Source organism: Triturus cristatus, chromosome 8, assembly GCF_964204655.1.
Source record: "Triturus cristatus chromosome 8, aTriCri1.1, whole genome shotgun sequence".
Lineage (NCBI taxonomy): Eukaryota > Metazoa > Chordata > Amphibia > Caudata > Salamandridae > Triturus > Triturus cristatus.
Window position 1 is genome coordinate 1128558984 of NC_140591.1, and position 13169 is coordinate 1128572152.

A 13169-nucleotide genomic window follows, 5' to 3' on the forward strand; every position below is an offset into this window, starting at 1 on the left:
TTAGGCCAAATAAAATAGTGCTTTAAAGTACATATACTATGGATAAATAGTCACAGAAGGATGTTGGTAAAAAAAAACAGTGTGCTTACCGTTGTGTTTTTGCAAGAAGCCAATGACCTTTTCAAGCACAGTGGTTTTGTCCATTTTGTGACTGCTACCCGGAAGCATTGAGCTGAGCTCTTTTATGAGAATATTGAACTGGTCCCGCCTCTTTTTTTCTGACTTGTTCCGTGAAGCCCTGCAATGACAAGCGGAAACAGTTTGTTGCGTGTAGCTTTGGTGTAGCAATATTTTTCTGCACTTCTGCCATGGCAATCGGTGAAGTCACATCTGCTGCTCCTATGGGCAGTAAGTAGCTACTCATGGCCAACACCTTGGTGGAAGCTGAGTCTGCCTTACCATAGGCCTATCTTTGAATGCTAGGCCATGACTGGTGACAGAGCCTGCTAAAGCAATGCTTCAATAGGATCATCAGGAAATAGTACTGCACCTGGACAATGCTGGCTCAGGGGCAAAGCCATATTTAGTACTGTAAACTGTCAGATGGTGCAAAGGTTGGTACAAAGTTGAACCAGTGCAGTTTAGGAGTTCTGGGAATGTTGGTGCAATCTAGTTCGTGGTTTAAATCCTAAAACCGACTTAAACACCACATTTGTACAGCTACTTCTGCAACAGAGTGGAAATCAGCAGGATTCTGGTTTTCACTGTTAACCTTCAGCTGGAGCCGGGATCCAGGATGGCCCTAGTGAATCCTTCAGTGTGCCTCGCCGTGCATGGATGCAGCTCCCAGGGGCAAGAGGTCATGTTTTTCTTCCAATACATCTTGAAGGAGAATAGAGCACTTCACAAACAATCACTAATTCCTTTTGACTGAGTTCTGTGTCCTGCCTGCAGGGAGCTGTAGGAGATGAGATCAAATGCAGCAGCACGAAAGCTTGAACCTCGCCTCCAGATTCAAGGAATACACAAGTTTCCAAGAGACAAAGTGAGATTTAAAAGTGTCTAGACTCGACCTCGGTGTATGTGCAAGAGTAGCTTATGTGAGTCAGCACAATAATAGCATTTATATACCACATAATTCAAAGTAAATATTTTTGACACTTAATAGGTATTTATTCCTACCATACCTAACTGATGATTTCATCAACCTTAAATAATGATCAATTGTGGCAATTGGCAAGGATATAAAACTATGGGCCTGATTTAAAGTTTGGCAGATGGATACTCCATCACAAACTTGATCGATATCCCATCTATCTTATTACAATTTGTTGGACTCGCCCTCCCTGCAGGGGAACCCCCAGACATTTTGCCTTCACCCCTCTTATTTGTCCTGACATTTGTTTTTGTTGGCCTTAGGAATCTGCACACTTTACCACTTGCTAAACAGTACTTTAGTGTTCTCTCCTTTAAACATGGTAACATTTGATTACACACCAATTGGCACATTTAATTTACTTATAAGTCCCTAGTAAAGTGGTACTACATATACCCATAGCTGGTCAATTAAATGCTACTAGTGGGTCAGCAGCACTTATTATGCCGCCCACTTAAATAGCCCCCTAAAACATACCTAAGGCCTGCCATTGCAGCCTGTGCATGCAGTTTTAAACTGCCAGTTCGACCTGGCAAAACAAACCTTTGTCACACCTAACCCCTCCTTTTAACACACATAAGTCACCCCTAGGGTAGGCCCTAAACAGCCCATAGGACAGTGTGCAATGTATTTAAAAAGTTGGACCTGTACTTTTATGTTTTACATGTCTGTGAAGTAAAAAATGTTAACATTCGTTTTTCACTACTGCAAGGCCTGCCTCTTCCATAGGATAACATTGGATTACCTTATTACATTTAGTGAGTGATAACTTTTGATTGGGAGCAGGTAGAAATTTTGCGTTTGGTCTATAAAGAATTGTAATTAAAAACCCTAGTTAATGGCAAAGTTGGATTTTAAGTCACAATTCTGAAAATGTCACTTTTACAAAGTTGCCATTTTCTTGTCCTAACCATTTGTTGCCTGCAGCCTGCTCCTTGGTCACATGGCTAGGTGTAAGTGACAGTTGACCTTTGTGTGTTCCTTCCAGACAGCCACACAATAGAGAGGCTGGGTGGTGGTAGGATGGGCAATCTAGGCAGGATGGGGGGGACCAAGCTGTCACCTATCACACTTGCCCCTCATAGAGGCTACCTCAGCACACTCACAAACGGCTTCACTCTAAGGCATTGTGCCTCCAGACAACCTGGGACCAAATCAGGGAGGCAGGAATTTCTAAACAGTTCTGTGTGGTGAAAACTCCAAAAGCTTCTCCTACTTCAAAAGGGGCACTAGGTATAAAAATAGGACCCTCAGACCAAGTCTTCAGCTCACTTCTGGACCTACTGAAGGACTCTCAGAAGGATGCCCTTATGTCTGTGGCCTGCTGTGTACTTCAGGTGACTGCTCTGCTGCACCATAAAGGACTGCCTTGCTGCCTGAAACATGCCTTGTGCCCTCAGTGGACTGCCCCGCTGCTTGATACCTGATTTTCTGCTTGCACCCAGGCCTACCAGAGTGACTTTAAGGGCTAGTTGACTGGCCTCCTGATTAGATCCTCAGGGACAGAAAAGGCTCCCAATCACCTTGATCCTGCACCTGGACCCACCCTGAGTGAGTCTGGACCTCCAAGTGGTGCCCCTCCATTCCTGGACCCTTGGAAGTGGGGTTAAAGTTGCGGTACCAGCCTAACTGAAGGTTCCACCAAATTGACACAAAGCCCTGCAAAGCAACGCCTCGAAGACCCCGCACAAAGGACATAAGGTACAATACTCAGTGGGGCAAACTTGGTCCTGTGCCTGGCCTGCGCTCTATTGCGGTCAGTCTGAACTTGTGACTTTACACCTTTTGGTGCTACTGTTATCTAAATATTTAAAATTCAATATCTCCAGCTTTACTGACTGGATTTTTGTCATTTTGGTGTAAAATACTTTATTACATTTTACTGTAATTTGTCTAAATTGGTGTGGTATTTTACTCATTTGGTGTTTTCACTTTATTAGTGTGTGAGTGCTGCATAAATACTTTACACATTGCTTCTAAGTTAAGCCTGACTGCTTTTGTGGCAAGTAACCAGGGAGTTAAGAGCAGGTTAATTTAGTGACTTTCGTGGCTCACCTTGACAAGGATTGTGGTTGTTGCCTGAGTAGGATTCTCACCCCCTTCAAACAATCACCCAATTTCTCACACAACTGCATTATAGCCTAATAAGTAAATTATATCCTAAAGGTTGGGTCTTGCAATTCATAAAGTGACGATTATGGACATGTTTTCCATTTGTTCAAAATCTCACCAGTTTCGACATGCAGTGTGGTGAAAAATTTGGGAAAGTTGTGGCTTAAAATACCCTTTTCACATGGAGAATGTTTTCTTGAAGAGGTTCATCCATCGTCATTTGCTAGGCCAGCCGCGGCCCGTGCGGGTAAGGGGGGTGGGGCGGTAGGGCCCGGGGGGGGGGGGGGGGGTTGACAGGTGACAACGAGGGGAAATTATTTATTTAATTTTCCCTCGTGGTCGTCTGTGTCGAAATCCTCCCCCCCCACTCTGTTCAACCGCCCGACCGCTTTTACCTGCACGGGCCGCGGCTGTGCTAGGCATATTTATTGATACACTATTAGTGAATGTTTTACAAATTAAACTTCAACTAGAAGAAAGTTGATAACATTCCACGCAAAGGATGGTAGAGTCTTGTGTGTCAGAATAAGAGATTGTGTGGTCATACATTAAATCATCTTTTTCTTTATCAGTTACAACAGAAAACCGTGAACCTCCTTAGACAATTGTAGTATCATTGAATACATGCTACTGTTATCCTATTGTTATTTTATTTATCTGACAAATGTAGTGTTAACCCCTTGTATGCCCATGACGAGCTGGACTCGTCATGGAGCACAGTCGCGCTGTGCCCATGACGAGTCCAGCTCGTCATGAGGCATTCCCTGGGGAATCCCTCTGGTGCGGGCACCAGAGGGATTCCCTTTCATGCAAAATAGCCACGGGAGCTGGGGAAGAGCTTCCCCAGCTCCCGTGGCCCCACCCCCCTTTCACTGTAATGACGATCGGCGCGCACGTCGCGCCGTCGTCATTACAGTGAAAGTGAAACTGAAATGAGCCAAGAGGCTAATTTCAGTTTCACTTTCTACGTGCTCAGGGGGCTATCTCAGCCCCCTGAGCACATAGAAAGACGGGAGAGGTATAGTTGGAAAGGGGAGAATCTCCCCAGTGGATCCCTGCTTGGGGATCGCCACAGGAGAGCGATCCCCAAGCAGGGATCCACCCACTAGACACCAGGGTGGGGGGAGCGGACCCTTGGGCAAGGGCCTTTGCCCCCCCAAATTATTTGGGCATTATTTAGTCTTTTGCCCCCCCTGGGGGGCAGATGGGGGCAGTAGCCCACACGAGTGAGGCACCGTTTTTATCGGGAGACACGGGGGAACGCTGGGTGGTAGGAAATTTGTGTCAGCCCAGTGATGCCACAACTTTCCCATACAAAAATGTGTGAAAAACGTGATTTTATCAGCTAAATTTGAGGTTTGCAGGGCATTCTGGGTAGGGAAACTTTAGGGGATCCACGCAAGCCATACCTCCCTGGAATCCCCCGGGTATCTAGTTTTCAGAAATGTGTGGGTTTGGTAGGTTCCCCTAGGTGGCCGCCGAGCACCGGGCCAAACACCCAGGTGACCCTCCTTGCAAAACCAGGTCGTTTTGAGGTAGGCAATTTTCATGTCGCCTGAATACGTTTTGGGCCCTTGCCTGTCGCGGGTACTTGGGCCTCCCACACGAGTGAGGCACCGTTTTTATTGGGAGACCCGGGGGAACGCTGGGTGGTAGGAAATTTGTGTCAGCCCAGTGATGCCACAACTTTCCCACACAAAAATGTGTGAAAAAGGTGATTTTTTCAGCTAAATTTGAGGTTTGCAGGTCATTCTGGGTAAGGAAACGTTGGGGATCCATGCAAGCCATACCTCCCTGGAATCCCCCGGGTGTCTAGTTTTCAGAAATATGTGGGTTTGGTAGGTTCCCCTAGGTGACGGCAGAGCTAGGGTTCAAAAACTACAGCTAGGCACTTTGCCAAAAAAGGTTCATTTTTCACTGCGAAATTGAGGTGTGCCCACAATGCGTTTTGCGCCGTTTCCTGTTGCGGGCACTAGGCCGACCCACACAAGTGAGGTACCATTTTTATCGGAAGACTTTGGGGAACACGGGGTGGGTGGAAATTTGTGGATCCACGCAGATTCCAGAACTTTCCGCCACAGAAATGTGGGGAAAATGTGTTTTTTTTGGCAATTTGTTAGGTTTGCAAGGGATTCTGGGTAGCAGAACCTGGTGGGAGGCAGTCAAGTCACCCCATCCTGGATTCCCCTGGGTGTCTAGTTTTCAAAAATGTATAGGTTTGCCTGGTTTCCCTAGGTGCCGGCAGAGCTATGGTTAAAAAACTACAGCTAGGCACCTTGCCAAAAAAGGGTCATTTTTCACAGCAAAATTGAGGTGTTTCCACGTTGCGTTTTGCGCCGTTTCCTGTCGCGGGCACTAGGCCGACCCACACAAGTGAGGTACCATTTTTCTCGGAAGACTTTGGGGAACGCGGGGTGGGTAGAAATTTGTGGATCCACGCAGATTCCAGAACTCTCCACGAGAGAAATGTGGAGAAAATGTGGTCTTTTAGGCAATTTTTTAGGTTTCCAAGGGATTCTGGGTAACAGAATCTGGTGGGAGGCAGTCAAGTAACCCCATCCTGGATTCCCCTGGGTGTCTAGTTTTCAAAAATGTATAGGTTTGCTAGGTTTCCCTAGGTGACAGCAGAGCTATGGTTCAAAAACTACATCTAGGCACTTTGCCAAAAAAGGGTCATTTTTCGCTGTGAAATTGAGGTGTGTCCACGTTACGTTTTGCGCCGTTTCCTGTCGCGTGCACTAGGCTGACCCACACAAGTGAGGTCCCATTTTTCTCGGAAGACTTTGGGGAATGCGGGGTGGGTGGAAATTTGTGGATCCACGCAGATTCCAGAACTTTCCACCAGAGAAATGTGGGGAAAATGTGTTTTTTTTGGCAATTTTTTAGGTTTGCAAGTGATTCTGGGTAACAGAACCTGGTGGGAGGCAGTCAAGTCACCCCATCCTGGATTCCCCTGGGTGTCTAGTTTTCAAAAATGTATAGGTTTGCTAGGTTTCCCTAGGTGCCGGCAGAGCTATGGTTCAAAAACTACAGCTAGGCACTTTGCCTAAAAAGGGTCATTTTTCGCTGTGAAATTGAGGTGTGTCCACGTTACGTTTTGCGCCGTGTCCTGTCGCGGGCACTAGGCTGACCCACACAAGTGAGGTACCATTTTTCTCGGAAGACTTTGGGGAACGCGGGGTGGGTGGAAATTTGTGGATCCATGCAGATTCCAGAACTTTCCACCAGAGAAATGTGGGGAAAATGCGTTTTTTTGGCAATTATTTAGGTTTGCAAGGGATTCTGGGTAACAGAACCTGGTGGGAGGCAGTCAAGTCACCCCATCCTGGATTCCCCTGGGTGTCTAGTTTTCAAAAATGTATAGGTTTGCTAGGTTTCCCTAGGTGCCGGCAGAGCTATGGTTCAAAAACTACAGCTAGGCACTTTGCCAAAAAAGGGTCATTTTTCACAGCGAAATTGAGGTGTGTCCACGTTGCGTTTTGCGCCATTTCCTGTCGCGGGCACTAGGCTGACCCACACAAGTGAGGTACCATTTTTCTCGTAAGACTTTGGGGAACGCGGGGTGGGTGGAAATTTATGGATCCATGCAGATTCCAGAACTTTCCACCAGAGAAATGTGGGGAAAATGCGTTTTTTTGGCACTTTTTTAGGTTTGCAAGGGATTCTGGGTAACAGAACCTGGTGGGAGGCAGTCAAGTTACCCCATCCTGGATTCCCCTGGGTGTCTAGTTTTCAAAAATGTATAGGTTTGCTAGGTTTCCCTAGGTGCCGGCAGAGCTATGGTTCAAAAACTACAGCTAAGCACTTTGCCAAAAAAGGGTCATTTTTCACAGCGAAATTGAGGTGTGTCCACGTTGTGTTTTGCGCCGTTTCCTGTTGCAGGCACTAGGCTGACCCACACAAGTGAGGTACCATTTTTCTCGGGAGACTTAGGGTAATTCAGATTTGTAAAGGAACTGTTATTACCTATTGACTTTCGATGCATTTCTGCCTTCCAAATGAAAGACATTGTGTAAAAATGAAGTCATTCTAAAAAATGACTGATAATTCTCATGCTAGTATGAGTATTCCCAATTTCGGAAATGTGCAAATATCTACTGTTTCTAAACTCTATTTTTTGTTCCCATTTCAGAAATACATAGGTGTCTTTCATACCGATTTTTCCATGTACACATTTTTACAGAATAATTACTATATACCCGGTACATAATAAAAAACCATTGCAAGTTTCCCCACAACCAGTAATGTCCAGCGGATGTAACGGTATATTACTTTCAAAGAGCTGTCAAAATTAGAAGAAGTTACAGGTGAAAACGTTGACACAAAAGGCGCTTTTTTTCAACAAATTTTTAATTTATCCTATATTTAACTGTTAGTTTCTATAAAGAAACCATGATGGATCTACACAAATGACCCCTTGCTGGATTCAGAATTTTGTCTACTTCTCTAAAATGTATAGCTTTCCAGGATCCATTATTGCTTTTGTACCCATTTCTACCATTAACTGGAAGGAGGTCGAAAGCACAAAAAATAGCAAAAATAGGCTATGCCCCAGAAAAATGCCAAAACTGTGTAAAAAATGTTGGGTTTCTGACAAAAGTCTGGTATCCCCTAAAAGCTGGGGAAATGGTGATTTCAGCCCCACAAACCCTTTTTTGATAATACTTGCAGGGAAAAACCCAGATGCTTTCATTTGCAGCCAGTTTTTCCAATTTTCCCCCCAAAAAACTAAATTTTGCTGTATTTTGGCTCATTTCTGTGACCCCTCCAGGGGAATCCACATACCCTGAGTACCTTCAGAATCCCCATGATGTTGGAAGAAAAGGACGCAAATTTGGCGTGGATACCTTATGTGGTCAAAAAGTTACAGGGCCCTCAGCGCGCACTACCCCAAATAGCCAAAAAATGGCGTGGCACAGGAGGGGAAAAGGCCTGGCAGCGAAGGGGTTAAAGCTTTAAACAATGACATTATAGTTTACAAACTTTGACTAATTTGGAAGACGTGATACAGTGATATTTATGGTTTAACAACCCAATTATCATGTATCTATTTTTATTTTAATCCTCAGTTTCTTCTTATATTTAAAAAATGACTTTCTTGTTGCTTTATCTGTTACATATTAACCTTATTATCACTATTGGTCAGGGGCAATAAACTTCTACGTTTCATATTTTCGAATGTGATTCTTTAAGAACTGTTTCTTATTTAATTGCTAGAGTTTTTCAATAAAGTTTAACTTAATAAAATAAATTCTCATATTTAAGCTGAGAATGGTGCTTTGAGTAAGTGATCCGCAGTTGGATGTTTGTATCATAGAAGGAAGAAAAAGATAATTTTAGCATAGCATTGCTTATATCACAGAGCCAAGAAAATCATTGGTCTGAACACATAGAAAATTCATGTACTATATATCTAATGACTTCACACCACATTAGGTGTGCATGTCAGTGCTGTGCCAAACATAACTTACTGCGTAAAATAGTAATATTTAGATCTACAGAAATGCAATGTACCTGCAAATCACTGCTCTGCATAAAAAGCAAGTGTATGAGGAAGAAACCATAGTTGGTATTTATTGAACCAGAGACAATAAGACCACTATGGTGTCTTTTGCTAGATGTGCGTCTTCTCTTGTCCGTCTATGTAGCTTTAGACTGTGGAATGTAATGATATGCAAGTGTTTTCAGTGAATGCCTACTGCTTCCAGTGAGGTGTCAGCACCTCTGCAGCTCCTTGAATAAAAAAATGAGATGTAACTGGGTTGCCTCTGCTTGTTCCTCGTGGTGCACCTGAGAAGTCCCTTCAGGACACTACTGCCACTCACCTCTTTGCTCGGTCCTTCTGGTCGTCATCCATGGGACTGTCTATGCAGCTTTGCCTGGCAGAAAACACAAAATAACAATTGTCAGCAACTACTGTTCTACATTGGGTTTGGTGCTCTTCCATTAAAATTCAGAGACATCATAGTCTGCTTTTCCTAATCTACTGTGCAACTCCTAGAGTACCCCCCTTAGAAGTCATAAAGGATTTTTAGTGGAGATTCCAAATATGCTAGGGGCCTGATTGTGAGTCAATGGAGAGGTATCCACATGTGGGATACTGCTCTGCGCAACTACAAATCCAGGGGTGGTACCCCGATTTGGATATCACAGGTGTCGGAACAGGGAACCTGATTTTTACCAGCAAGTCAATCTGGCCAGTAAAATTACACGAGGGTTGGGCTGCAATTGCAACCCAGCCCTGGCCCCTGCCTGACTTCCTCCTATGGCACGCAGGGAGTATACTATTCTCCTCTCCTGCCAGCCCACAGCCTGTCCTGTCTCTTCTCCCCATCCCCACCACTGGCCCCACAGCTCCCCCACCTCCATAGATAGGAAGTGGGAGCATTAATCAGCATGGAAAAGAAAATACCATGCATTACGTGACCTGAGAAAACTGGAGGCACATTGTTAATCCTCAATCCCTGTGGATTAAATAGTAATAGCTGGATTTTGGTATGGGTAAACCACCCAAAAACGAATATTTCCAGCCACACGGTATTCCTCCATCCCAATCCGTCCGTTTGTAATAGGCCTCTAGGAAGTTAATGCTTCACCAGGTGGCAGAACAGGTAAATAGTTGGTCGACAGTATATAAATGTTTGTGCTTTATTAACCGGATAACAAACAGTTTTAAGCGAGCGTTATTTGGAATTTAATTATGGCAAAAGTTGGTGGCAGTATATTACTTAGTTGAGCAACCTGTTATTTAGTCTCATGACAAAAGCAGCAACGAAAGATAAACTATATATTACAACAACATGAAGCACTAAGCAATTCCCCACAGACAGATTCAAAGAACTGTTATAGCTTTTACCTCAAAAAATATCAAATCCATGCACAATTTTGTACGTGATCTGCCCAATAATGACAACAAATTTAAAGAGATGTTTATATGATGGATTATAGAGACTTTGCTTTAATGAATACATTACAGAACAAAACTGTGTGCTATTTGGTTGGTCCTAGGACTACAAATCTTCAGAACATAGTAGAAAAATGTTATTTGCCAACAAAGTTATGCTTATTTCACAATTTGAAGTAAACCCAACACTTCTCGTGCAGAACATTTCTGATGTCTGGCATTTGATTGATGCATTACTAAGCAACAACAGGGAATTCAACAACTACTAAACACAAGGGATTTGAGAAAGAAGCTGGTATGTAAATGCAAAGTGTCAGTCTTACTACCAACTCATTACAAATTACTTATACATTTGTGGGAGGCAAAGTCCTTGGCATACAGGCATATCTGATAAGCAACATAGCCTCTTTATCTTTGAACATTCTCAGTTCCCGCCTTAAAAACCAGGAGCCAATCAGTCTGTGTTTTTGGCCTAAGTCTGTGGGAGGAGAGATTGATTATCTGAAAAACTGCATGCACTAAGTGACAGAGTCACCATAAATGTAGCTTTATATTACTCTAGCATTTTTTTGTTCTCAATTAGTGCATATATTTCACAGTTATTGAGAATGAAAAGGGGATTGGTGAGGCAGCATTAGGCAGGTTAGGCCAAGGCAAACAGATTGCTTAGAACTTCCTGGCCAACTTTAGCATTGCTCCAGGAAAAAACTCAATAGCGCAGTGTTGGAAAAATGCATATGGGAAAGCCGTTGAAGATAACTAGGCATTACTGTTTTCAGTTTCTATTTTTGGTAAATTCTTGTGTTTTTTTTTTTAGAGTGTTTTCCAGTGATTTTAATACCTTATAAAAACAACGGCTATCAGTGGTTACATATTATCGCACAATTAAAAATATCAAAATATTCTGCTGTTTATGGGACGTTCTGCTTTTATTATTGCTTGCTTTCTGCACTGATAGTGCATGGCATATAGACAGTGTACTTACAGTGTATTTGAGGTCCAAATATATTTTTACAAATCAAACTTATTGTAGTACACCTTACAATACTTGTTCAGTGAGTCTTTGGTCATGCACGCTCGCTCTTACCTTCCCATGTTAACTTTTATCTGTGAAAAGGCCCTCTCAACATTGGCACTTGAGACTGGCAACGCCAAAACAGCTAGTACACAATTTGCTAACTCTGGCCACTGACATTGCTTTTCATGCCAATACTGGTGCATCTGAGGATTGTGATTCTCTGGGACAGGTTCAGCAACATATGTGTTGAACTGGGTGCATATGCCCTTAGAGTTATTGTAAGCGGTCGAAAATGAAGCAGTACTTTTCAAAGTCTGGAGAAAATTCTCCTTTACTGAAGGGATCTAGAACTTGTGCAGAGTACCACTGTGAGGCTTCATTGACGTCAAATGCCATGGTTGGTGAAGGGACATTTCTATGCATCATTGCAAGCCATTTCTCATGCATTGTAAAATAAAAGTTCCTGAATTGCTCCTGAACATTTATTTGCATACCAAGTGGCAAGCATTCTAACATAGAACATGTTGCAGTGCCAAAGTCCCTAAAAGTGTCACCAAGCCTACTCTCAATGAGATGTTTCACTTTTACACCAATTACGCTGAACACTCGGTAGATGAGGGTGTTTTCAGATGTTTTCAGAGTTTTTGGAGTATGCCCACTACAGCAGTCATGTTTTCCTGTAAAACTCTAAGAATGCAGTAGAGTGTACTTTTTGTTCACATCACTATCAATATACGACCGAAGATCCTCACATTTCTTGCCTTTGGCAGAATCATTAAGCAAAAAGTATGTAAACGGTCGCCACATGGATGATATAGCATTCACTGCCTCTAGGACTGAGAACCACTGGCTAAATGCCACAGTTGGGATGATTCTTTGATGCCACACAAAACACAAAATGGGAAATATTTTGTTTTAGTTCTTGCGCATAACAGTGCATCACAGGCGACTACAACATCAATACCATTCTTCATTAACTGAGACTATGAAGATTGCAAACACGCTTTCAGCATGCCATCTAGCAAGTGGCAAGGATCTCTTACAGGGAAGCACTTCAGTTCAGGTATCTATTTTAACAGGTCATCATCACACAACTTTTCCATATATGTAGCTGAGTCACTGCAAATACAAATAATATCACTTTAATCTTTGTTGAACCTGGTAAGAACTTTTTGCAGCAGCATTCAAAGTGACACTGTGTTCCATGTTTTCCAAAGGTCTGGTGTCATGTTTTTTCCACTCTCCCAGATGCTTGGTGAAAGCACTCTTTTCACATATACCTGTCACTACACCTTGCATTGGAAGTTTAAAGGCTGGGGTGTTTGGCAATTCGCCTACTATCAATACAGTCCCTCAAGGTGGAGGACAGTAGATCACTTGGAGAACAGAACACTCAAGTGGTAGGCCCTATGATGATACTATCCACTTAACCACATTGGTGGAGAATCAAGCTCTGTGGTTAAGGGTCTCCAATACAATCCCTGTGGGACTCTGGTTTACTGACACAAGTGATTCATTCTTCTTTGATCTTAAAATTGCAAATCTTTGGAAGCTGAATGAATCTCTGCTTCTCTCGCCCTCTTGATTTAAATATCTGTGATGGTATCCACAGGTGAAAAGTGGGCAGATTTGTGGGCCAACAGTTAGGGAGTTTGCCAACCTGGACACACCAATGAGTTTTACATTTGAGCACGATAATGGGTGAAGAGTGGATCTGCCCTCACATAGGTATTTTAATGTATGGATTAGGTCCCCCCCAGTCGTTACAGTTCCAGCGATAAACCAGCAATCTAGCAATATCAACAATTAGATTGCGGTGTCCCTAGACAACCGGGACGCTGAGTACTCGATCTATGGCAGGAAGGTTGCCTCCATAGCCTCTTTCACTCACTGAGGTAGCCTGGTCGCACTGTCAAGGCTTAGCTCAAAGGAAGTGATGTAAAGATCGATACTAGATACCGTACATCACAAGTATCTCATTTGCGCTAAAAATTGAATACCTAGAGTGAGTTGTTCATTATATGACAGAAGCGCACTTT

The 13169-nt window shown here is 43.3% G+C and overlaps 1 protein-coding gene across 2 annotated transcripts in view; it reads right to left on the bottom strand.

Moving 5' to 3' along the window:
* The window catches only part of NPAS2 (neuronal PAS domain protein 2), a 491193-nt gene that overhangs the window by 320958 nt on the left and 157066 nt on the right, over nucleotides 1-13169 (bottom strand). For both annotated transcript variants that reach the window (XM_085622764.1, XM_085622765.1), the window contains exons 2-3: nucleotides 9034-9087; nucleotides 90-238 (exon numbers count right to left, since the gene is read on the bottom strand). In XM_085622764.1, the coding sequence (XP_085478890.1) occupies nucleotides 90-238; nucleotides 9034-9087 (203 nt within the window). The remainder of the gene's footprint in view (nucleotides 1-89; nucleotides 239-9033; nucleotides 9088-13169) is intronic.